Source organism: Gracilinanus agilis, chromosome 2, assembly GCF_016433145.1.
Source record: "Gracilinanus agilis isolate LMUSP501 chromosome 2, AgileGrace, whole genome shotgun sequence".
In the NCBI taxonomy this organism is placed as follows: Eukaryota; Metazoa; Chordata; class Mammalia; order Didelphimorphia; family Didelphidae; genus Gracilinanus; species Gracilinanus agilis.
This window is the reverse complement of record NC_058131.1, coordinates 604,498,125-604,526,122: the sequence shown is the minus strand read 5'-3', so window position 1 is coordinate 604,526,122 and position 27,998 is coordinate 604,498,125. Positions and strand designations below refer to the sequence as shown.

General features: G+C 36.8%; 1 protein-coding gene across 1 annotated transcript in view; it reads right to left on the bottom strand.

Moving 5' to 3' along the window:
• The window catches only part of ARNT2 (aryl hydrocarbon receptor nuclear translocator 2), a 258,400-nt gene that overhangs the window by 154,082 nt on the left and 76,320 nt on the right, over window positions 1-27,998 (bottom strand). The window contains exons 4-5 of the mRNA XM_044660152.1: window positions 5,906-6,119; window positions 304-517 (exon numbers count right to left, since the gene is read on the bottom strand). Of these exons, the coding sequence (XP_044516087.1) occupies window positions 304-517; window positions 5,906-6,119 (428 nt within the window). The remainder of the gene's footprint in view (window positions 1-303; window positions 518-5,905; window positions 6,120-27,998) is intronic.

Genomic DNA, 27,998 nt, shown 5'->3' with positions numbered 1-27,998 from the left:
AAAGAATTGAAGACAACTGAAAAACAACTGAACAACAGGGTTGTTGCTATTACAATTTAACCAACAACTGATGTCAGTGTTCAGAAAAAAATTCCTGGTAAGTGGGAGAATAGGAAAGTAGTCTACTGAGCATAGAATTCACAAACCCAAGTTATGGCAAAGCCATCTAATCTAAGTCCTTAAGCTATAAGCAGCCTTGAGTTATTCTGACCTTTTTTGAAACTAGTTCTAAACGATAAAATAAGCCTCATGTGGACGGGATTATTTTTTTTAAAAAACAAAGACACTTTATAGATCACTAACCTGTCATTGAGTTTTCAGAAGTGCATAGCTGTTCTCTCAGTTTTTCCACATCATCTGGATGAACCTGTTCATAAAGGGTGCTACCAAACCACTCAGACTGGGGTTGATTCAGAACTGGTGTGACTGAATCAGACACATAGATGACTCTCCCAGTTTCAGCCGCAACTACAAACAGAAATCCATCAGCAGCCTCGAGAATGAGATGTTTTAGTTCCTTGGGAGAAGAGATTAAAATTAGGAAACTCAAAAAAGCAAACACAAATGCAAGCTCATTTTCTCATTATTCCCGGTTATCTGGGAGTTATATTATGGCCACCAATAAAGCGATAACTTAGAAAGAACACAACACTCAATTAGTTTAGAAAATGAGACAGGTCATTCTCTTCCCCCAGAGTCCCCCAATACACTCTGACTCTCTTTTTGGCAAAATTACCTTAGAAACTTAGGACACAATACTCAACTCAGTGTCTGGCATGTAGTAGGCATTTCACAGATGCTTATTGGCTCCCCAATGATTAACTGGTATGGAATGGGCTCATCTTGTATGACAGGACCACTACTGAGACTAATTCTGCTCATAATAGCAACGCTGTCTTTTTGTGAATATTCAAATAGCATCAGTGTTACAAGAACAGCATATGCCAAGAGCAACTGAGGAAGGAGGGTCCATATGTATGTCTGCCTGCCAACTGTTGGCCATGCTGTTTCTCACTACGGTTTGCACCTTCATTTTATATCCTCTTCCTGTTCTCCTCAAGCTGAATCTTTGTCCTCATGATAAATAACAACTATAACAACTTAAAAACAGCCCCCTGTGATTGTACAAGGCTCTCTTCACATATATTATCTCTGTATTGCAGCAGAAGGGATCCTGTACTGATACTCAAGAACCTTCTGTTTCTTTGAGAGGTACGGAAGCAGAGGGAATAGAGAACAGGATTTAGAATGAAGAGGACTTCTGTTTCCTCATCTGGAAAATGACAGGTTTAGACATTTTGACTTCTCAGATCCTTTCCAACTCTCAATTTCTGATCTTAAGACCCAGGTCCTGGCTTTGCCACTGACTAGTTATTTTAACTGGAATAAGTCATCTTCTCTCTCTCTCCTTCCTAGTTATTAAATGAGAGGACTGATTAAACTCACTGATTCTCCAAGTTCTCTTCCACTTCTGACATTTCAAGATTCATTTGATTTTCATTTTCATCCTAATACAGTGAGTATAGTAGGTTGCATGGCCCTCAATTTATGTGAGAGAAACTGAAGGACTGGAAGGTCACTCCCTCTACTGGCTTTTCTAATTTTGAGTCTAGAGCTCGTATCACCATGATCCCACACTGCCTCAGATAGCTAAAACCTGGAAAAATGGAATATATACCTTAAAAAGCCTCTTAGGTCTTAGTACAGAGCTATTTTTAGCTGAAAGCAGGAAACTATGTGAAACCAATTAGTTGCAGAAAGCCACGTGTCATCTTAGGGAGGGTTGAGTGGCACTAAATCAATTTCACCAAAATCAATTTATCCTGTCTAAACAGTAGAGGAGTGAGGTGCAGTTTCCTTCCTGATGCAAGGTAAAGAAGTTATTGTTACCTGGTTTAAGAAGTTCAGACAACAGATCATATAACTTGGGGAAACTTGTGTGGAAAATCGATATGGCACATAATTGGTAGACAAAAATATTAAAATCAAAATTAAATTAAATAAAAAAAAAGAAATTCAGATGATATATGTGAATGAACCTGATTAGCTTTTCTACATATAGACAGATACTATATCTGGAATACTATTATGGGCTTCGAAGTGACTAGGTTGTCAATTTTATTTAAAATGCATTTATTTAATCATCTACTCTATATAAATATTGTTTACAGATTTTCTGTCAGGTCCCAGATAGTGAGAATAATGAATCACTGTAAACTGTAGATTGTATTCCCATTTGCACTAATTGAAGTTATAATTACGTAAAATACGGTAATTACTTCCAGTTCAGTGGTGATAAGCAGTATTAATTCAAACAATGAGACTACTTAAGGTAATTCATTGTTTTAACAAATAGCCATTTGGCTGTATTTTAAATCTTGTATAGGTCAACAGATATATAAAAAGAGGCAATATAGATACTGGACATTCTTTTGAGGAATTCTTTAGTTAAATGATCATTTATTGAAGGAATAGAGTCAGAGGCTTGCATGTCTGATATAGCAGCAAATCTCATAGGAAAATGTATTTCAAGCTGGACCACTTTGATGACTGAGTTTAATCATTAGGTCCTCCATAAAAGGGAAGTTTTATAAGCTTTGGGGTGGGGCGAAGGACTATTTCATCATTCTTTTTTGAAGCTCTCAGTTGATCAACAATTTACCAACCAGAAAAAAATATTTCAGATAAATAATCTCCTCCCATTGACTCAAGCTTTGAGTCCATAAGTCAGAATCACAGAATCCTAAGAGGAATTTCTGAGGGCAACAAAAGACCTGACAAGTGGTCACTGAGCCAATGCTTGAAGCTTTTTAATAAGGGAGAACCCATGACTTCCTGAAACAGTCCATTTTATTTCTAGATGGATCCAATTGTGAGGAAAAGTTTCTTCCCATAAAACCTAAGCCAACCCTTTGGGAACATCCATGCATTGCTCCTAGTTCTTTTCTCTAAAACCAAGCAGAATAAATATACTCCCTTTCCAAGACTCAACCTTTAAATGCTTAAAAACAGCTATCACATCCTTTCTATGTCTTCTTTCCTCCATCTTAAACACACACACACACACACACACACACACACACACACACACACAAAACCTCCCAAAGGGAATTTCTTCATCTTATATTGGCAGCTAGGTAGTAAAATATATAGACCTCATAACTTGGAGTAAGGAAGAAATGAGTTCAAATACAGTCTTAGATATTTATTTTGATGTGACTCTGGACAAGTCATTTAACCTCTATGTTTCTTCAATGATAAAATAGGAAAAATTGCAGCTATCTCTTAGGGTTGTCACAAGGATAAAGTGAGATGATATTTGTAAATCATTTTGCAAATCTTACAGTGACATATAAATGCCAGCATAAATATATAATGATATAATATAAATTAACATAATACATGTATATATCACACATCATACATATACAACACAATAGAAATTAAAATAAGATATGCATACATGTATGTTTAATGTGTGCATAATATAAATGTATACATATAGATATGTTTGTACATACACTCCCTCTCTGTCTCTGAAGTATATAAACATCCTTTCTAAAATGTGCAGCCCAGACTGAACACAATATCCCAGATGTGGTCTGATAAGAGGGATTATCACTTCCCTAATCCTGGGCAAAATTCCTCTCTTAATACAGCCTAAAATGGATTAGCTTTCTTAGCTCACACTGTTGACTCACACTGAGCTGACAGTCCATTAAAACATTAAGATCTTCCTAAAGACAAATTGCTGTCTAGCCATAACTCCCTTCTTCTTGTACTTGTGAAGATGATTCTTGGAACCCAAGAGTAAGACTTTATATTTTTCTTTATGAAATATCATTTTATTAGATTTGGTCTTACATTTAGCCCATCAAGATTCTTTTGGATTCTCACTGTGCTATGTGTAGTTCCCAAAGTCCATCTCCAAAACATGGTCATATAGATCAAAGAACTGAAGATAGAAAGCCTGGGTTCAGACCAACTCCATTAAAGACCAGGTCTATGGCTTCAAGCAAGTCTATATTTTATGCATTTGGTCAATTAATCTCCCCGGGTTTAGTTTTGGAGCATCAACATGGAAAAGATCATTAAATTAACAGTACACATTTAAATAGATGGTTCAAAAGGACAATAGAATTATGGGTTTTATAAAGTTAAAATGGACACTGGAAATAATCTATTTCAAACATACTTAGAATTACAGATGAGGAAATGGAAGGGCAAGACATTAAAGTGACTCACCCAAAGTCACTTAGCTAACCAAGCACATAAAAGGACTTGAAATCAGGTCTCCTTATTTCCTAGTTCTGAGTCCCACACTGCCATCCAAAAAAAGAGATCTCATGAGACAGATTTCATTAATCTCTAATCTCGGTCTTTCACCAGAACATCCTATTTTCAACTACATATTAGACATTTCTACTCATATGAGCCATTTTAATTTAAAACTCAACAAAGCATAAATTTTCCCACTAGCATGAAGGCAACTCTTCATTTAGTAATTGCAGTTTGATTGTGTCTGTGGAAAATTAAATTACTTGTTTGAGGAATCTGGTAGTTTTAATAAAATTCCAAAGAAGATTTTAGAAAGGTAAAAAAAAAAAGGAATAGAAACAAGAAAGTTGGAAAGAACATAATAGTCCATCCCCCTTATTTTACAGATGGAAAAACCGGGGTCTCAAAAAGAGCAGTGGTTCACCAGAAGTTACCTAATTATTAAGTAGTAGAATGAGAATATGAGACCGGGTCTTTTGCTTCCAGCTCCAAAATTTCTTCCATTAGATAGTGAAAAAATGGAGGGTGCAGATCACTTTTAAGCATTTGGAAGTAAAGCTACTGTAAGTTTTGGAAGGAGATTTTTCTCATGTTCAACTCTTTGTGGCCCTCTTTGAACTCTCCTTTAGGGTTTTCTTGGTAAAGATACTAGAGTGATTTGTCATTTTCTTCTCTAGCTTATTTTACGGATGATGAAACTAAGGCAAACAGGGTTAAGTGACTTGCCCAGCATCACACAGCTGGTTAAGTGTTTGAGGGCAGATTTGAACTCTGGAAGATCTTCCTGATTCCAGGTTTGGTGCTGCACTCTGTCCATATGAGGTAGGTAAACAATTAAAGGGACAATGAAGTCATGTGAAACTGTTTAAGGTTTTTTAAAAGATAGGAGATACCTGAGCATGTTTGAATACAAAAGCTAATCCACAGGGAGAAGCTAAAAATGCTGGACAAGGAGAGAATCAAGTTACTCCTTAAACATTTATTAAAATATTCATTATTTATTGAATGCTTTAATATGCTAAGCTATATACAGAACACAAAGTTTCTGCCTACTAGTTGTTCACAGACTGTCTATACCTTGTACTGATCAAATCAAAGAATAAAGATGTTTATTCATAACATCTAATGTTTAATATCTAGTACTAAAAATGCTGTGCCTACATGAAATACAATAATTCATATGTTATCAACCTAAAAACATCCATAAGCCCCTTCAAACTCATGTGAATCCCTTTAACTGCTCCCTGGAAAGTTACCAGTTACTTACAAAATGTCAAATCCCATGACCTTTTCTAAATTCTAATTCTTAGTGACTTTTCAGTAGCCTTTGAAACTGCTGAGTGACCTGTCTTCTTAAATGTTCTCTTCCCTTTCCTTTTTAGATTGCTCCATCATGGTTCTCCTTTCTCTCACCTCTTCTTTTATATTTTTCTATGGATTGTCTTCTTTATACACCTTGCCTCGCTTCTCCGCCATCATCTTCCCCTACAACTATGGACATCTGCCAAGGGCTCAGGTATATTGTCTCAATATCATTTTTTTTTTTACTTTTGATTCTGCAACTTAGAATTACTTGGAAAAGAAAATATGATGATAAATTAAATAATGGTGGAAAGGGGAATGTTACCTGCTCTGTTAAAAATGAAGGTTTATAGGCTCCATCAGTAGATTTGTTTCCAGTACCCCTCATGGACTTCATGTGTGAGACTGCCATGCGTAGTATGGTTAACTTATCTGGTTTTCGAGCTAGAGCACTGCATGTAGGAACCATGTCTGACAACTCTGTGATGTACTGGGTCATCTTGTTCCTTCTACGTCTTTCAATCTCGCTGTGATTCTCTCTACAAGAGAAAAAAGAAATCGGAGAGGGGAAAAAAGAAGCATTAGTCTGGGTATTGATATATAACATATTTTTTAAAGCCCACTTAGGTAATGTATCAATTAAGTAATCAAGGACTAATAAACAATGTAGGTTTTTATTTTTTTATTTGGGATTTGGGTTTTGTTTTTTTGCAAGAAAAAGAAACATTGTGCAGCATGGCAGTTGTAAAACTTTAGCATATTTAATTCTGTGTACAATGTGGACTGACTTCTATAAATATTTTGGTCTTGGATCTCTGAATTTTTATTTTTATTTTCTAATTGCTCCAGTGTCCCTATTTAGTAAACTTTAGAGATAAACTTGATACATTACATTTCATTGGCCTCGAATTAATCAAGCACACATAACACATGTGTGCAAAAATGTCCCACCAATGGGAGCAAATACAAAGAAACCACAATGATATATTTTATACTGAGAGGCCAACTACACAGCTGTTCTGCTAAGGTAGGAAATCTTCTGGGCCTAGAACAAAGAATCGTAAAACTTATAGGTTGTGGTCTTGGTATTATTGATCTTATTGGTGCCAAAATGAAGATATAGAAGTCATACTTTAATTGACCAAAATGATCAATTAAAGAAAATATTCTCCTGGAAAGGCTTATATGAAGTGCTGCAAAGTGAAGTGAGCAGATCCAGAAGAATGTTGTACTCAGTAACAACAATAGTGTACAATGATCAACTATGAATGACTTAACTATTATCAACAAGACAAGACTCTAGGAAAACTCTGAGGAACTCATGGCTAAAAAGGCTGTCTATTGCCATAGAAGGAACTGACAGAGACTAAATGCAAATTAAAGCATGCCATTTTCCACTTCATTTCCTCCATGAATTTTTCTTGAGTGTAAGCAGTATGTGTCTTGTTTCACAACATGACATAGAAATATGTATTGCATGATGAACTATGTACAATCATATTCCCTGTTATTGGGGAAGGAGAAGGGGTGAGAGGAAAGGAGAGAACAAAGACTATAAAATATCAGAAAATGATTATTAAAAATTGTATTCACATGTAATCTGGAAAAATTTTTAAGGGAAAAAAGAAAATCCTACAAAAGTAGTTACTAATATCTCTATGATGAGTTTTCTTGCTAACAAATTTCCATGTAAAATTAACAGAAGTGTTTATACTCAATATCCTTGTCATGACAATTAACTTGATGGTTAGAGAAAACTAACCAGTGATCAAAGTTAAACTAGCAACAACACAAAGCTGACATCAAAGGCCTTGCCTAGAAACGTTCTGTACATATCTAGACATAATGAGATATTCAGGGACTAGTTCTTGTTGCCAGTAACGACTACTAATAATCTTTAAACTGGGCTTTCTCCAAACACTGCCTATGTTAGTTTGGCTTAAAACTCCATCTTTCATCAAATTAGAGAATTTTTTTGCTGATTATACTTTTTATAAGTTGGCATACTCTGAGTATAATTTTAAATGTTCAAACCAACAGATCTCAGGAAAAGATTGGCTAGTGCCTGGCTCTATTTAATCTCTATAAGACAAACTTTTTTTTATCTCCTATTATATACATCATACCAGGTAAGGCACAAAGAGGAGAAATTTTAGATATAGCTCCTTCTTTCTGTGTAATCCACAGTCTATCTCTGAAGGCAAAGCATGCGCATAGGGAACAATTAAGTAATGATGTGAAACAATTATGATTAACTGATTTATAGACACTAAGAACTCCGATCAGAGAAAGGAAAGATTAGTCCAGTCTGGAGTAGATAGGAAATATCTCATAGAGAAGATATAATGATACATGAGATGAACCTTGAAGGATGGAAAAGATCATGATAGGCAGAGAGGAGGAGAAGGATAATTAAGCCCAGGTAACAGAATGAGCAAAAGATTAGAGTGGGAAATAAGGCAGGCTGAGCTGAGAGATATGTAAGGAGCTTGATCTGGCTGGAGAGGAAGATATCTTAGGGAATATTGGGAGATTAGGTTAAAGAGGTAGAATAGTACTTGTAACTTTGGAGAGCTTTGAATGTATATTGAGGAGTTTGGCTTTAATACCACAGATCTACTGGAGATACTGAACAGAGTTTTAGAGTTACTTGTGACTGGAATGCTTAGGATAAGAGGATGGCCATTGATGATTTTCAGGTTTTATTCTGGATGATAGGGAGAACAGTGATGGGGTTGATAGAATATCAAGCACCTGAAAATCTATGCCATTTGGTAAGGCATCCAAGGGAAAGTCATGCAACTGGCTTTTCCACAAATGGTCTGTTTTGTCAGGAATATGATAAGGTCCATTTGTGGTCCAATATTCACTTACAAATGGGAGAAGAGACCAGGTAAATTCAAATGATATCCCATCATCTCCCAATCAGGTTTAATTTTATTAGAGTCAAGATGGATTTTCTTACTGGTTTACTTTTTGTACTTTCAAAATCATTTTTAAAAAATTAGTGATTTGGTGTTTGTTGTTTTGTTTTCTGGGTTAACTAGTATGGAATATTAGAGACAAATGGGGACTTTAATTTCTCCTTCCCCACATTTTATACTTGAAGAAATTAAGACCCAGAAAAGTGAAGAGAATTATGGAAGACCACGTTGCTAAGTAATGGCAAGAACAGGATCAAAGCCCATATATCTTGACTCTCAGGTCTAGGATTCTTTCTGGGGGAAAAGGAAGGCTCTGGTAAATTTTAATATAAGGATGATCACTTTGATAAACTAATTTTGACCATTTTGGGGGGGAGTACCTGAGGATTAGGTATGTGGAGATAGGAGAAAATTTTAGGGAAGCAGAGACTATGTGGGTTAGGAAGCTGGACCAAAATACCATGTTTTGGTTAAGGTGGAGGCCATTCCTTTAAAAATCTACAATGGTATGTTTGAAACAAATTGCCCAGGACAACACCTTAGAAATCTGTAGTTGCTTAATAAGTGTTGCAAGGAAGGAAGCTAGGGAAAGAGTTTCTTTATTTTTCTCCAGAGTATCTAAATAAAGCTTAGATAAAATTGGAATCACATGTGTTTAAAAACCTCATAGTATTCTTGGTATCGATTTCAAGAATAAAACAAACTTCTGTGTATGCATAGGCAATTATTAATTTTTTTTGGTTATCCGAGTAGGACCTAAGTTCATGGAGACCAAGAAGGGTGTCAATTAACTAACAAACTAGATTAGAGGATATTTATAATATGCATGCCACCCATCAACATAATCAGAAAAAAATTTTTTTGAAATCAGCTTATACAGTAAAAGCAAGTAGTTTTCTTTAGGGTATTGCCTACTTTGAACTGCTCTAACCTCAATGGACCTAAACAATTCCAACAATAACATGGTTATTCTTGTTAGATGCCCTACTCAATGTCTCCCAATAAATAAAGAAAAAATAAAAGTACCAAAATCCTAAAAATTTAATTCAAGCTTGAAAATCATTCAAAAAGCTTATATAAGCAAAGGGAAAAATTATACTTTGATGTTAGTGAAATAAAGCTGCTATCTAAGGAGTTTGGAAAATTGGTTTGTATATGAACAGGTCTCCTACTTTACAAAACAGACTGGTCCTTTATGCTGTGCAGTCAACCATACACAGTGCTAGGTCTTGGACCGTCTGGAATATTATAGCACTGACAGTAACGTTGAAGAGGAGAAGCAAGGAAACCAGGAGTACTTTGGAAAAGAGAAATCTAATCCAGCATACAGTAACTAGAATTCTGGCAGCTAGGTAGAATAGCGGAGTGCTGAAACTGGAATAATTTTAATAACTGAATGAAGGACAAACTGATGTGCAGAGACTTGAGGCAAGAAAGTTATTCAGTAGGCTATTACAAGTAGTCTAAGAGAGAGATGATGAAAGTCTGCACTTTTAATAAGATTTAATTAATGTTTACCAGGCTGAATATGGATGGGGAGAGGGAGAAGTAAGGAGCTGAGGAGTTGAGGATGATACCTAGGTTCTGAGCCTGGGTGACTGAGAGTATGATGGTGCTCTTGACAGTAATGAAAAGTTTGGAGGAAGGGATGGTTTAAGGAGATAGATAATGAATTCAGTATTCAACATCCTAAATTTGAGATGTCTATAGAAGTTGAAAGTATTCAATAGAAATTTAGAAGTGTGAGACAGGGAGTTTGGAAAGAGGCTGGATAAAAAGATCTGAGAATTGGCATAGAGATAATAATGGAATGCAAGGAAGCTGATGAGATCACCCAAAGAAATAGCTTAGAAGGAAAAGTGAAGAGAGTTTAGAATAGAGCCTTGGAGGACATCCATAGTCAACAGGTATGACCTGGGGTAATAATTCAGCAAAGGAGACTGAGAAGAAACAGACAGGAAAGAGGAGAACAAGGAGAAGGGACTGTCAGAAAAACCAAGTGAGAAGGATGATCTACTATGCAAAGGGCTACAGAGTAGCCAAAAAGGATGAAAATTAACAAAAGGCAATTCAATTTGGCACATAAAAGATCACTCATAAATTCTGAGAAAGAAGTGGGATGATAAGGCCAGAAGGGAGGATTAAAAGAGAATGAGAGGGAAAAGAAACAGAGGTACTAATTGTAGGTGGCTTTCTCAAGAAGGTTTGCTACAAAAATGAGAAGAGAAATAAATGATAGCTAATTGGGATGGATGGATCAAGTGAGGGTTTTTTGAGGATGGGGAGAAATAGGCATATTTGTAGGCCGGAAGGAAGCAAACAGTAGACAAGTAGAGGTTGAAGATTAGTGAGAGGGTAGGGATGAAAGAAGTGTAATCTTTTAGAGAAGACAGGATAGGATAGGATTATATGAGCATGTACAAGGGATTACTTTGGAAAGAAAGACTACCTCTTTATCTAAAACCTGGGTGAAGAAGATAATGAGAGAAAGTATTTGAGTAATGTGAGGTAAGGAGAAGAGAGCTCTCAATGAAAGGCTTCAGTTTTTATTGTGGGTTTTTTTTTTCAATGAAGCATGAAACAAAAGCCTCAGTTTTTATTGTGTTTTTTTTTTTCAGTGAAGCATGAAACATACTTCTCTGAGAAGATGGGTAGGGGTAGTCATGAGGAAGTCTAGAGAGAAATGAAAAGGTTTGGAAAAGTCACTGTGGTCAGTAGGATAAACTATTAGGAAAGTATAAGAAGATTGCCTTGCTATAGTGAGAGCCCAGTTGAGTTTATATAACATAATTTTGCGGTGGATCCTTTCAGCACAATTTCTTTATTTTTCCCAGCTCTATTTAGCAGTACTTAAATAATAGCAAAGTCAGTGGATGGTACAGTAATATAAGCTTAGGACTTAGAAGAGCATGATTAATAATAGGATAAGATGGCAAGGAATTCAAGAGTGGAGAGAAGCAGTGAGCTGAATTGGTTGACTAAGAGGTCAAGATGGAGAAGGGAGGAGAGTGTGAGGAAGAACTGAGAGGCAAAGGGACTAGAAGTTATGGTGAGGATAAATTATAGGGTTAGAAATCATAAGGCAGAGGGAAAGATGGAATGATAAAAGATTATAATCAAATAAAGGAATTTTAAAGTTTATGAACACATAAGTAGAACACTTGTGGATAATGGCATCGTCATTATTGTGTGTAGTGGTAGAATGGAGGAGTAGGTCATGGGAAATGGGTAAAATGAGAAATTAGGAAGTTAAAATGTCTGAAAGGATATCACTCTGTATGTTGCGGTCCCCCATCGAAGGCAGAAAATGAGGGGAGGAAAAGACTATGAGCCAGGCATTTCATTTAAGTTGGGGAAAAAGGAGAGTATACAAGGGGACAATTGTTTACCAAAATCTCTATTGAGTGATAAAAACGAATTGAATGAACCTTAAAAGAGAAAGAAATTACTGAGTCATAGAGGATCAGCTTAGAAGTACTGGGAAGAAAAAGTATTCCATTTCCTTCGGGAGAAGGAAAAGGAGTGGTGTACAGAGCCAGGGACAGTGAGGAAGAGAATGGAATATAGTCACCTACATAACTTGGATTAGAGTTGGGAGCATTTGCACAGGGTGGTGGAAGAGAGCTTGAAGGACAGGCTTTTGGTATCTTATTCTTATAGGGTTCTGGTAGGGGGTGTAGCTTAACTCTTATCTGCCTCACTATAGGGTTAATTCATTAACATATCAATTTCACCTCAAAATTATCTTTAAAACTTTATTAGCATAATATTTCTCTGGTTTTGCTGCTCAGGCCTGGAGCTTATCTGTAGGTTATACTTCGAGGGGCCATTACTGGGACAGAGTTATAATGGGACCTAGCTGGCTTCTCCTGATTTAATACATAATCTCTAATGTGGCCTTAATTAATATAGGATCTAGTTTTTGCAAGTGGCTTCTAGGTTCCCTTCTACATTCTTAATCCCCTACATTATTACTTTACTCAGGCTACTTATATATATACTTCCCAAGTGCTGGGATGGTTAGGGGACCATAACAAGATACAATTTCAACACAAATACCTACTATGAGCCATACACTGGATACAAAGATAAAAGATGAAAAACAACATCTACCCTCAAAAACCTTACATCTCATTGGAGGAAACAAAATGAACACTTATGAGTATGTACAAAACATATGTAAGTAAAAAAAGGTAATTCAAGGGAGAGGAACTAGCAGCTAAGGAGGGGGATAAACAGGCATGAAAGCTTCATGTGGACGATGACATTTAAGCCAAGCTTGAAAAAATGTAGAGTTTAGGTGGTATCAAGGAGGTTAAGTAGCACAGTGGATAAAGTGCTGGTCCTGAAGACAGGAAGACTCATCTTCTTGAGTTCAAATCTAGCCTCAGATACTTAATAGCTGTGTGTGATTCTGGACAAGCCAACTGTTTGCCTCAGTTTCCTCATTTGTAAATTAACTGGAGAAGCAAATGGCAAATCACTCTAGTATCTTTGCCGACAAAACCCCAAATGGGATCATGAAGAGTAGAACTAGACTGAAAAAAAAATAACAAAATCAAGGAGGAAGAGATTTCCATTTAATGAGTGACGACCTATGCAAAGGCACAGAGACAGACGTGGAATGTCAAGAATCTCATGTTGCTCTGTCCTGCTGTTTTCCTCCTTGCATCTTGTTAATCCTCCACCTGGATTCACCCCTACCATCTGCCTTTTCCGGACTTACCTCTGAGACTCAGAAAGCTGCTGGAGGAAGTCACAAAACCATGCTGACCAGGTTAGCTACACATTTATGCTATATGATCTGAACTGAGTATATCCTGCTACACACTAAACTTTTTATTCAAATCTGCCTCCCAATCCCATGCCACATGGGACTTCTTCCAAAACTTTTCTTTTTATAAACCCCAAATTCTATTTTCTCAAGAAACTTAGATAATGACTACTACTTTGCTGAGATGACAGTCACCTGCCACAAGTTAGACGGATGGATGGATGGATGGATGGATGGATGGATGGATGGATGGATGGATGATATAGATGAGAGATAAACAAGTCAAACAAGAGAAAGCAGACGGAGCTTACTATGTTCCAGGCACTCTGCTAAACTGGGGATACATATAAAAACAATCATGATAATCCCTGCCTTCAAGGAGTTTACAGGCTAATTAAAGAAGTCAACATGAAAAAGAAGTGCTGGAAAGAGAGAGGAAGGCCTGCAAAGGAGGGAGATAAGAGATTGAGAGAATAGTTAGGAGGAAATGGCTTTGGTGGCCTGTGCATAGGTAGGTAAGTCAAAAGGCTCACCTATCAAAGTCAGGAGAAGATTGTGGTGAAGTCTCAGTTAGGGGTGCAGATGGTTGGGTAGTGACACCATGGAAGGAATACTGTAGGTGCTACTTAAAAAAACAAACAAACCATATCATCTGTCTTAGAATGAGTACTGTGTTTTGGTTCTAAGGCAGAAGAGTGATAAGGGCTAGGCAAAAGGGGTTAAGTGACTTGCCCAGGGTCACATGGCAAAGAAGTGACTGAGGTCAGATTTTAACTCAAGACCTCTTGTCTCCAGACCTGGCTCTCTACCCATTGAGCTACCTACCTCCCCACCCACAGGTGATACTTTAACTCTCTTTCTCCACATCTTCAAGCCTATTTCACTAAATAAACAGCACTTAATATGTGCCACACTCTATGTTAAGTCTTTAATGATACCAAGAAAGGTAACCTAATGCCATCCGTAATCTCAAGGAGTTTACATTCTAAGAGGACATCATGAAAATAACTATATACATTCAAGATAATTATATATATATTATATATGCACATATAAACACATGTGATATACATATATAGATGATAGACCTTTGTGTGTATATGTGCATATTAAGTGAAAAGTAATCATGAAGGAAGGGTAGGGAAAAGATCATAAAGACCTTCATTTTTTTCTTAAACTCTTACCTTCCATCTTAGAATCAATACTGTGTATTGGTTCCAAGGGAGAAGAGTGAGGGCTAGGCAACAGGGATTAAGTGACTTGCCCAGGGTCACACAGCTAGTAAGTATCTAAGACTTGGACATCCCATTTCTGGGTTTGGCTCTCAATCCACTGAGCTACCAAGCTATCCCCCACAATGGCCTTTTGCAGAAGGTAGGATTTGAACTGGATATTAAAGAAGGCCAAGGAATCAAGGAAGTCAAGGTAAGGAGATAGAGCAATCCAGGCATGGGGACTAAACGATACAAATTCATAGAGCTGGAAGACCAAGTGTCATTTGTGAACAAAAACAATCAGAATAATGTTGTCAGTTCATAGAGTGTGTAGTAAGAAATCAAGTCTAAGAAGTTTGGAAATGTAAGATGAGGCCAAGAAATGGCCTGGTACTTTATATTTGATCCTGGAGGTAATAGAAAATGATGGAAGTTTATTGACACAGTCAGACTTGTGCTTTGAGAAAATCACTTTGGCAGCTTAGCTAAGGATGGATTAGAGTAAAGAGAGGAGGAAATCCATTGTAGTAGTCCAGGTAAGATGAGGTAGACCTATTCAAGAGAGGTGGCTGTATGAGTAGAGAGGAGAGATGTCACAAATATAAGATGCCATTCAATCCCACTTTGCTTCAATGCCATTGGATTGCCTATTGATCCACAGAAGCTAACCCCTCTGGGCTAGCCTCTACTTATACCCTTGATTCCATTCCCTTGAGTTTCCTCTAGGACCATGTTCCATAAATCTCTCCTTCTCTACTAGGTACTTTCCCTTTGCTTATAAATAAGCTAAGGTCTCTGCTACCTTTCCCTCAAGCTATAATTCTACATTTTTCTAAACTGTGATATTTCTATAAGAATATTCTACTGTAATACTGCCAGTTCCTCACTGCCCACTCATTTAAGAATCTATGATCACACTTCTGACTCCATCACTGCTATAAGTGTTATCTCTGAGTTCACCAAAGTTCTCTTTCATTCCCAAATCCAACAAACATTTCTCATTCCCTGTACTTTTTGACCATATGCAAGACTTGACATTGTGGACCAATTAACCCCTCCTTCTGGATCTCCTTTCTTCCCTGGGCTTTTGTGACACTGCCCTCTCCTGGTTCTTTTCTTACCAATCTGACTTTTTTTTCTTCCTCTCCTTTGTTTTTCTCCTCATCTCCTGAATGTAGTTTATCCCCCAGGACTCTGTCCTAGGTACTTTCTCCTGCTCTCTACTCTTTCCTTGTTCTCCTCCATTCCCAGAGCTTCGTTATCACCTGCCCAGATGACTCACAAATCTATATGGACAAGTGTGATCATTCATTGGAGCTCCATCCCCTTAATTCCAACTGCCTGCTGAGCATCTTTACCTTCATGTTATTCTAGCATCTTATGCCAAAAACATGCCCCAAACTAAATTTATCTTCTTGCCCCCAGTATTCCTTCCTTGAAAATCTCCCTTTTGTGGAGCAGCTTGGTTGCTCAGTGGATTGAGAACTAGGGCTAGGGATGAGAGATCTTAGGTTCAAATGTGACCTCAGACGCTTCCCAGCTGTGTGACCCTGACAATCCATTTACAGCCCCCCCACCCCCATTGCCTTAACTTAACCATTCTTCTGCCTTGGAACCAATACACAGTATTGATTCTAAGATGTAAGGTAAAGTTTTTTTTAAAAAAAGGAAAAAAATCTCCCTTTTCCTCCCATGCTCAAAACCTCACATCATCCTTTACTTTCTATACCTCATCAGTTGCCAAGACCTATTGATTCTATTTCCATGATAGCTTCTATATGTCACATCTCCACTCACATTACCACCCTCATTACCTTTTTCCTGAACTCATATAATGGACTTCTGATTTCATGTCCCTTAATCTCTCAGTTTTCTACTTCATCCATGACATAACTGTCTATATCTGGCCTTGTTATTAGTATTAAATCTACATATATATTTTAAACCTAGAAATTTAGGATCCTCTACAAACTGGTTTCTAATAATGATGATGAGTATAGCTAACATTTATATAGTGTTTATTATATGCCAGGCATTGTGCTAAGTGCTTTACAAATATTATTGCACTTGATTCTCATAAAAAGCCTGGGAGATACTATTATTATCCCCATTTTATAGATGAAGAAATTGAGGAAGATAGAGCTAAAGTGACTTACCCAGAATCATATAGGTATCTTAAACTAGATTTGAACTCAAGTCTTCTTGACTCTAGGCCTAGCACTCACTCTGTGCTACCTACCTTCCCAGGTTTACTTTTGCTATTGTTCCTGTCACACACTCTATATCCCATTCAAACTGGACGACCAGCTGTATTCTGACCTCATCCTATATTATCCAGGATCTGGTCATTTGTGCAGGCCAACTCCCATGCCTTCTATGCATTAGTTATAATATAGTCACATATATATGTCATATAATATAGTCATATTATAATATAACATAATATAGTCATAACTCTACCTCCTAAAGTCATTCAAATTGCATGTTAACACCACCACCAAACTTTTCCTGTTTTCCTTCAAGAAAAAGTGACTTCTCCTTCATATTTCACGTCTCACTTTTGACTTTATTTTTTCTACCATTTATTATATTTATTTCTGCAGCCATGATGGATCTCCCTAGAACAGTGCCTCATACATAGCATGTGCTTAAGCATTCTTTTTTGCCATTTTTTTTACTGCATTGTAAGTTCCATTTTCATCTGCTCATTTAGAGTCATTTCAACAGTATGAAACTGATTTCTCATTTGTAAAATAGAGATAATAACATCCCTTCTACCTATCTAGCAAAGCTGGTATGAGTAAAGTGCTTTGTAAGCTATAAGGTGACATAGTGTTATATGAATGTATGTTGTAACACTATTATTATTATGCCACAAATAACAGAATTCAGGATTTCTGGACCTAGAATTCCAAATCTTCAATTTTTGTGAAGACCCCAGAACTCAGAATTCTCTTGAATTTCTCTCACAAATTGCGATTTTTGAAGGAATACAAGTTACCAATCAGAATGGAGTGCACCAAGTAGACTGGGCAATAAAAATATGCAATGGAAAAAGTGTGACGTCTACAGTCATGAAGTTTCCTTTTTAAAGAAATGAGACAAATGTTTACTGGCATCTTTGAATAAGCTTAAAGCTTGACATGCCCTTGATCCTTTACCCCTCAATCATAGCACAAATGGTTTCTTGGTTGAATTTGTTTCAGATTAGAAATCCATGCTCCATTTTCACTTACTGAAGAAGTCATGAAAAATAAAATTTAAGGTGGTTTTTAATGGAGACAGAGAAGTAGACAGAGTTGTTTCAGGGAAGAAAAAAGACAAGTGGAAGAGGAAGCAGGATCTTAAAGAAAGTGCATTTCAGTCAAGAAAACAGAAAGATGATGGAATGGAAGACTAAAGCTTTGAATAGTGGTGAGAAATTTAAGGATGAGAGGAAAGTTGATGTAGTGGCTAACAGAGGGAGCAATGTTAGGGTCAAACTTAAGTGTTAGCTAAGAAAGATAATTAGAACAGCAGCATTATGAATTAACTAAAGTATGCCAAGACAAACAAGAGGAATTTTTTAAAGAGTAGTTTACAATAGTATTGGTATTTGAATGAAGTAGTGTACAGTACTGGAAATTTGATTGTGGAAATGGAGAACAGCAGAGCAATTTTCAAAGGAAAGGTGGTAATAAAAGTTTACTAGTACAGGAAGATGGATTGGATTTGTTATATTAGTGTAGTAAACTCCTGGGTATGGAAATCTCTTCCAAATCAGGTTTGTATCCTCTCTACAAGGGCATGTAGATGGCACAATGGATAGAGAGCCAGTCCTGGAATCAGAAAGACCTGAGTTCAAATCTAGACTCAGGCAATGATTAGTGATGTGATCCTGAGCAAAGAACTTAACTTTGTTTCCCTAAATCCCCTCATCTGTAAAAATAAACTGGAGAAGGAAATGGCAAACTACTCTATCTTTGCTAAGAAAACCCCAAATAAGGTCACAAAGAGTCAGACGTGACAGAAACAACTAAACAACATCTCTGCAGTCTATAGTCTTAAGAGTTGCCATTGAGAGATTAAGCATTTTGACCAAGTTAAATTTAGCTAGTACATGTCAGAGGCAGGAAATGTAGTTGGGTTTTCCTGGCTTTTAAGCCAATCCTCTATCCATTATTCAAATACTCAGTGGAAACACACACTGGTGTACCTCCACTAACATCCTTCTCTGAGCTTTACTGCAGCATTGGGCTCTAGGTTCTCGAAAGCTATGCCAGAGGTACACAAGCTTGAACTGATCCTACCTACCAAGCCAGAAAGGATTTGAGTATGATGGCCTATTGTCTAAGGATTAGTCTGGCTAAGTACAGAGGAGCCCATCAGCATTAGGTTAGTTGAAAACACCAAGTCATAGACAGTAGTCTGCCAATACAGTGGAAGTTGTCCACTAAAGAAAACAAAGATCCCTGAAGTCTGAGAAGGTATCTGTGCAACTTTTTACAGTTTAACAAACTACTTGCTATGCAGTCTTTCCTTTGATTCCTACAACCATTTTATGAGGCAGATACTATATCATCCTTATTTAGAAATAAGGAAAATGAGGCATAGGGGAAGATAGTTAGCAGTGTATAGAACACCAGACCTAGAGTTAGGAGGAACTGGGTTCAAATCTTGTCTCAGACACTTCTCTAGCTTTGTGAACAAGAAGGAAGGGAGGAAGGAAGGAAGGAAGGAAAAAAGGAAGAAAGCAAGGAAGGAAGGAAAAAAGGAAGAAAGGAAAGAAGGAAATGAAGCTTAGAAATAAAATTATCTGCATGGTTATAATAGCTAATAAATGTTAGTTTATTATATTATTTATACTTAGAACCTGAAACTAGGTTTTCCAATGATAAATTCAGCCCTCTTTCCACTATCCCATACTAAGGCCAAGAGACTTAGCATTTTTGTACTTTATAGGAAAAAAAAAGACATTGAGAGTTGTCTCTGTAATTATGGAAGGTGAGAATGGGTCAATAGGAAAAGCCAATGTAAACTACACTCTATATCACAATAAGCTTAAAGTGTTGATAAGACACTCAATTCAAGCAAACATAACAGGATTGCTGGAAGATATCACACTGTAAGGAGGTAATGAAAAGGAAAAGCTGCAGGAATAAGCTGAGTTTTAGTACTCATAAGGAATAAAAATTGCTCATTATTGGTTATGATTTAAATATCATCATTAGTGACTCAAATCCTTGCTGTTAATACATGTTTAGAAAACAGGCAACAGCAACAAAATAACTTTGGTCATTAAGTACACAGGATCCAGATTTAGAATCAAACAGGACTTTAGGGGCAATCTAGTCCAACACACTCTCATTTTATAGGGGAGGAAACTGAGGCAGACAGTTAATTAAGTGACTTGCCCAGGGTCACACAGATAGTGTCTGAGGCCTGACTCCAAGCTCAGCACGCTGTCTATTGGGCCACAAATTATGAATATATCTTGATAAAAAGGGAGTTTGTCCAAGCTCTTTTAAATCGACTTCCAACTGGACAGATCAAGTGGTCTTTTAAAAATGAGCAAGGTCACCATCTAGTGGTTATTTGTTAAAACTGTCGACATCCTGTCCCCAGCCCTAGGGAAGAGGGAATATACCAAAAACAGTAAAGCTTTCATAAATATGGTGACAGTAAAATTTCACAGAATATTTGAAAGAGATGATGAGGGCATACCTTACTACACTCAGTCAGGTTCTCACATAACCTCATGAGACAGAGTATAGAATAAGACTCATTTAACAAGTCACTTAACTGCAGAGTCTCAGCTACCTTATTTATAAAATGGCGATAACAATATTCCTGCTATCTACTCTCATTTATTCCAACTCCCTTATTTTACAGATGAGGAAACTTGAGGTCCAGAGAGTTCGAATGACTTGTCCAAGTACATACCAGTAGTAAGTACAGGAGGTCAGATCTGAATATCCATTTGTTGCCATGTAAATGCAGTGCATTAGAATGGAAGACAGTCAAATATTTTAGGTAAAAATCAGCAAGGGTTTATGGGCATAAGAGTTGGCTTCTAAAAATAAGAAATGATTTTTCCATTAAAAGTATTTCTTCCTCAGGTACTCAGATAGATACCATCTGCTGTCCTGTGGGCAGATCTGTAAGCCAAGTACTTAGTGATGTGGTTGCTCAGAATTATTCTGAAGGTTCCACTCACTCTAATTATTTATATCCTTCTTAGTATGTCCTAGCATGATCTCAGAAACCAGTACAGATTTTTAAAATTTTTTTTTAAATCCTTACTTTCCATCTTGGAGTCAATACTGTGTATTGGTTCCAAGGCAGAAGAGTGGTAAGGGTAGGCAATGGGGGTCAAATGACTTGCCCAGGGTCACACATCTGGGAAGTGTCTGAGGCTAGATTTGAACCTAGGACCTCCCGTCTCTAGGCCTGGTTCTTAATCCACTGAGCTACCCAGCTGCCCCCATCCAGTACAGATTTAAGAATATGGGGTCTTCAGAAACTTGAAAAGTTATTGCCTCATGCTGTATATGATGCCACATGATGTAGAAATAGCCCCAGAGTGACACTGTTCCTTCTTCCCTTTTAAACTTTTACTTTCTATCCTACTAACATCTCTAGGTCAGAAGGGCAAAGGGTAGGCTAATGGGGTTGTAACTTGCTTAGGTTCACACAGCTAAGAAGTGTCTAGGGCCAGATTTGAACCCAGGTCCACCTAATTCAAGGTCTAGTTCTCTATCCACTGAGCCACCTCACTGTTCCCAAAACTGCCCCTTTTCAAAAGACACTTGTAAGATTATCCTCTCCCTGAAGGGATAGCAATTGGCTCAAGACAAATAAGAAAGGCCACCATGTTTTATTTTCCTTTTTACCCATCTCACCATCCTCTCTGCATCGGAAGTCCTTGGGGCATGTTCCTACCTATAAAGAAGAGAAGCAGCTATCTCAGGTAAGTTGCATTGACTGACTATTCTAGGATAAGACGAGTTCCCTCTTAGCAGATCTCTGCCAAACACTCCTACCTTGAAAATTTTTCCTTATCCCCAGAGTTTTGAACATCACCATACCTACAAACAAAACAGGGTGGTAAATTCAAAGGAATAGAACAAAACTAGGATGTTACTGCAAAGTAGAAAGCTAAAAAATGTTTGTGTGCAAATATGACATTTCTCAGCAAGAAAAAAAATTTAAGTAGAAATGGGAGAAGGGTAAGGACTGAACTTATGATTTCATTGGTATGTGGAATTCCCTTTTGAGGAAATTTCCTTTACCAATGCAGGTTGACACATTCTCTTTAAGCTTTAGTCTTATAGTTGCCTAGAGCACTGAATGGTTAAGTCACTTGTCCAGGGTTTCACAGTTAATGTGTCAGAAGAAGGTCTTGCGACTTAGGTCTTCCTGGTATCTAGGCTGGCTCTCAATACCAGCTGCCTGTATAAAACAGAAATAAAGGAGGAAAACTTCTATAAGACATAAATAAAAGGGAGAAAAATAAAAGTTAAGTTGTTGAAACTTGGCTCATCAGTAGATTGTTTTTTTCTTGGCAATATATTAAATGGTTCCAAACAAGTCTCACTTGTGTTGACACACAATCAACTAAATGTAAGTCCACTGCCAAATGAAGAAATGTTCAGTAGCTTTTTAAAGAGATGCTTTGGTTATAAATATACATATACATATATATATAGGTGGGTTGGACAAAGTGATCTCCAGAAGTTACTCCTAAAAATCTAGGATTCTACGAATACATATGCATACTTGCACATGTCTTTAAAATACTCATCTTAGGCTAGGAAGTAACAACCATTGGGTGTGATTGTCACTAAGATTTTGATCTTAAAACTGTAATGGCCAGAGAGAGGTCATGAACACTATAAAGAAGTCATTTGATAGTTCTGATTTTAAAATGTGTCCTGTTTTGTTTCAATGTGCTTTAAGACGTAAGCTCTGGGACAGGATGACAATTTTTCTAACTCTTAAATATCTGTCTCATCCAGACTATAAGAAGCAGCCAGTGTTACAGACAGTTGTTTGTTTTTTTTTTAATCAAGTCTAAGCAGATATATCTAAGTCTAAGTGATCAAAAAAAGAGAAGATGAACTGGAGAATTTCGCCTCAAACAGACAAATTAAGATTGAGAAGCCAGCTGTGAATATGATACATCCAATGCAAGAACCTTACTATGGGGTTCTCCACAGATCAGTGTCACTAAACTGAAATGTGATTTTTCTTTTTCTTTTCTTTTTTTTTTCCAACTGCCATAAACAAAAAGAAAGACAGAAAGAAGCCACAGAAGAGTTGTGGACAAGAAGACTATTAATATCCTTTTTTTTTCTTATTAAGCTAGAGTGATATTCTTGGAGTTAAATAATAATAATAATAATAATAATAGTAATAATAAAAAGAAAATCTAAATAGCTAGTACAGAAGTCATAGGCAAGGATTGGCCAGAATGGATCAAAGAGTCACATTTATATGGCCAAATGTGATTTAAGAAAAATCCAAAATGAGTTAAAAAGTGTTTTCTACTCAGATCTGGAGAGAAACCAAGCATTAGAGTAGTGGTGATTAATGATTAACAGTGATTAATGTTAAAAGACAATATATAATAACCTTATTTTAGCCAAGAATCTTTCAATCTGGTGATACTTTGTAATCTTCTTTAAAATGCCATAATTAATAGGGCTAAAACTCTTGCTTTTTTGGTTTGTTAAAAACCTTACTTTCTGTCTTAATATCTGTTCTTAGACAAAGGAGTGGCAATCAGGATTAAGTGACTTACCCAGGGTAACACAGCTAGGAAATTGTCTGAGGCCATATTTGAACCTAGGACCTTCCGATTCGAGGCCTCTATCCACTGTACTATCTAGTGTAATGATAAATTGTACAGCCATGTGGAAATCAAGATGATCATTACACTAGCTATACTACTTGCTCTATTGTTGTAGCAAATCATACTTTTAGAGAAAAAGAAAAAGAAGTAGTTAAAAATGTCATAGTTGGGGCAGCTGGGTAGCTCAGTGGATTGAAAGCCAGGCCTAAAGACGGGAGGTCCTAGGTTCAAATCTGGCCTCAGACACTTCCCAGCTGTGTGACCCTGGGCAAGTCACTTGACCCCCATTGCCCACCCTTACCACTCTTCCACCTAGGAGCCAATACACAGAAGTTAAGGGTTTAAAAAAATGTCATAGTTATGGACTAAATTGACTATACTTATGGACAACAAGATTTGATTAAATGGGCAAAGCTTAGACACTATCTTCTCTGGTGGCAGGTTATCTGAATGACTTGGGGAAATATTTTAGCAACTTACCATTAAATTTGTATCTCTGAAGTTATTTCTTCCCTGATAGATATTAGGATATGCATTCCTGTGTTCCTCAGTTTTTAAAAAAATAAATCCCTACCTTCCACCTTAAAACCAATACTATATATTGGTTCCAAAGCAGAAGAGTAGTAAGGGCTAGGCAATGGGAGTTAAGTGACTTGCCCAGGGTCACACAGCTAGGAAGTATCTGAGGTCAGATCTGAACCTAGAACCTCCCATCTCTAGGCCTGGCTCTCAGTCCATTGAGACACCTAGTTGCTCTCCCTTGACTCAATACTAAGTCATCAAGAGTTCCCAGAAGATGAGCAGGAGATGCTCTGGAAGACTGAAACGGAGATAATTCAAGGAATAGTGTTGGCACTTAAAACAAGTGAAGAATGTACCCTTTGGCAGATCATCTAGTTTTTAAAAAAGCAAAGCTGGCTCCTTTGGAGTTTAAAGATGGTTCCTCAAGAGTCAATATTGGCAGTCATCTAGGAATCATCAAAAGTATTACTCTTCTCTCGATGGCAGTTTGCTATTTGGCCTTTTATGTCCATGAAATGCAGATTTGTCTTTCTAAACTACTGCTATTGAGGGCCACATCAGAATTCCCTTGGTCAGCTCCAGTTTTATTGAGCAAGTATGTAATAGGTTCCTACTGGTTTCTCAGGCTCTGGAGACACAGATGTTTCCCAGTTTACGGAACTTTCTCCTAGAAGCACCTGGTATCATGGAAAGAACAGTAGTCCTGAAGTCAAAGGAAATGGGTTCAAGTCTTCTATTGACTCTACTATTTAGAACCTGTATGACTTGGATAAGTCACTTAACCTCCTTCGGTATCAGTTTCTTCTTCTTTAAAAAGAACAACTTGGATCTCTGACATTTGTTCCAGCTTCAAATTCTATGATTCTACATAGCACAGAAACACCTAGCTTCTGACATTCATTTATTCCACAAACATTTACTGATTGCTTTGTAAGTGACTGTGCTAGGACGGTTCTGGGTTTGGGTGGGGGAAGGTGAAATGGGTAATAAGATACATAAAAGAAAAAAAACTGGCTCCTTCCCATAAATACTTATCCATCTTCGAAAAAAAAGTCTTATACTTGCTAACCTTGCAAATTCAAACCAATAAAATAGAAAACCCTGCAAGCAATTTTTAGTTAGATGTAATTCACAAATGCAACTTTAAATACAGAACAAATATATTTAAAGACAGACTGACTTAATGAGCAGACTATGGAAATTTATGAAATATTTTACTTTCCTTACTAAATTATTTTTATCAGTTTATAGATATTGCCACAGTGTCATTTTACTGCTGACACTGGCCCTTACTGCTAAATGACATTTTCCCTTTCTCTGATCCTCTCTCTTTGTAGGGGAAAAAAGCATATATTCTTAGACTTCAGCCATCATGATCTCCTGGAATTAATGAGTTTGCAATGTTATCTGAAGGGAAATCATGTCAAAAAGGAATTGGTACACAGTTACTTCAGGTAAGAATTTTCTCTCAAAAAAGATACAACAACAACAAACTAGGCATATATAAATGGACCCTCATTTTCAAAGTTAATTTGCATATAGTGATAAAATTATCCATCCCCAAAGTGCAATTATATGTTATAAAAATTAAACATGCATATACACAAATTTTAATGAAATTTTAAGAACCTTTTGTTGTTGAAAAATTATGTATTTCTTTTGACTGGCAACTACAAGATCTTTAGAGTAGATGTTCAAGGATTTTTTTTCTTTTTCATACTTATTTCACACAAATCTGAGATTGTACTCCAGTGACCTAAGAATGAGATCTCTTACTCAAACATAAATCTAAAGGCAAAGACTAAAGAGATTTTACCAATCAAGGGCACTATGTAAAGAAAGACAAATGCTATAAAGGCATCCTTAGATAATCTGTACTAAGAGATATAACAACATTTATTTCCGTAAGTCAAACATAAATAGCAGGCTCATTATTTTTGGCTCATTCTATTAGATTAATCTTCCTACTCTATTTTAATTAAACACCTGTGAAATGAAATCTGTGCCACTGGTAAAAGGGGATAAGGGAGAGCTTCAGTTCCTTCTAGGACAGTGGCCTGCTATCTTGAGTAAAAAGGAACAAATTGGGCTATGGATTAATATCCAGATATGAAGGCTGCCATAACAAAGCCCATGGAATGTTCATAATCTCAGTAATGAGATACTCCTAAATTCTTTATGGAACTAGAATGAGAATAATGTTCTTGGGATTACCACCAGCCAAACTCCCAATACTCAGGCAGGTCAACAAAACAACTGTGGTATAGTGGGATGGACACTGGATATATGGTCAGAAGATAGACTCTGAGATCCTGCCATGCCACTTACTAGCTATGTGCCCTCTGGCAAATCACTCACCCAGAGTAAATTGGAAGTAATTGCATTTAATTTTAATATGTTGGAGGTAATAGCATTTATTCTACCTCATAGTATTTTTGTGGGAATTTTTGTGGGAATGAAATGAAACAATATGTGTGAAAGCAACTTTGAAAGCACTCGGTAAATGTTGGCTAGTAGTAGTAATAGTAGTAGTAGTAGTAGTAGTAGTAGTAGTAGTAGTAGTAGTAGTAGTAGTAGTAGTAGTAGTAGCGGTGGTGGTGGTGGTGGTGGTGGTGGTGGTGGTGGTGGTGGTGGTGGTTTAGCATTTGGAATGGAACATGCTTAGTACTCTAAATTATACTTCTAAAATTTATTTTTTAAATGAAGGAAGAAATTGGTCTAAATGAGGCCTCCTGAGTAGAGAAGAATGCACAGAATACTTGTTTATGATGATATTGGTTTTTTGTCACTATTATTGTTTGTTTGTTTTTTTAATTTAACTCATACATTTCTTGAGTTAGTAAATGCCATGTCTGTCATTGAAATGGGGGTGGAGAAGAAGAGAAGACAAAATATCTTACCATAGTCTTGCAGGACCATATAAGTATAAAGTGAAAATTCTCAGACCTTAACAAATTTGTTTATCAAAACTCCTAAATTTGCTACTAAAATTTAAGTAATAATAATACTAGCATTTATAGTGCTAATCAAAACTAAGTAGTCCAATGGGCAGCTAGGTAGTATAGTGAATAGAGCTCTGGATCTGAAGTTCAAATTTTCCTGAGTTTAAATCTAGTCTCAGATACTTACTACTATGTGTCTCTGGGCAAGTCACTTAACCATGTTTGTCTCAGTGTCTTCATCATTAAAATGAGCTAGATAAGGAAATGGCAAACCATTTCCGTATCTCTGCCAAGAAAACCCTAAATGGCCTCACAAAGAGTTGGACTCTCTGGACTTGACTGAAATGACTAATTAACAACAAAAAATACTATTTGCCAGGCATTTTGTTAAGTACTTTACAAATGGTTATCTCAATGGATCTTCATAACCTTGAAAAGTAGGTACTTTTATTATACCTCCATTTTACAGATAAGGAAATTGTGACAAACTCTTTTTAACCTGCACTTTCTCCATTGTACCACCTAGTTGCCATAAAGATACATGAACCATAAAGTTCGTTTCCATCTTTTCCTTTTTTCTATCTCTGCAGAAATGAGTATTTTAAAAAATCCTATCTGTGACTTAACTGAAATATGGACCTCTCGGTGAGAAATTTCTTTTGCTTGGGTGGATTATCACCTTCTCCACAGCTTAAAGTCTTAGAGAGGTCCCTGGGGCAACTGAGAGGCTTAGATGACTTGTGTAGGACCACACAGGAAATAGGAGTCAGAGCAGACTTGAACTCTAGGTCCAAAGCTGGTTCTCTATCCACTGCACTGTGCTGTCCCTCCTAAATGAAATCATATATTTCAAGGAATACATAGAACCCCAACAAAGCTGAACTAAAAATAACAAAATACAGTTTTGGTATGCTAAAGCCTAGGCTCAAACAGGGCATAACATTCATTTAAAAAGCCCATTTTCCAGACAAGCTGCCACTAATTTCAAAATAGAGTTCTGTTTAGAAAAGGCAATCCCCAAAACAGTCATGAGAAACTTGACGGCCTGATGTTTTATTTGTTGGAGGAAAGCAAGTTCTGTGTCTAACATTTTCCTCATTTTCAAGGGTAGAAAAACATACCTCCTCCTGAGAAATTTTAACTATAATTCTTGACCTTTCTAAAAAATATAAAAAATGAGTCTACTGAATGGAATTTTTCAATTAAAAT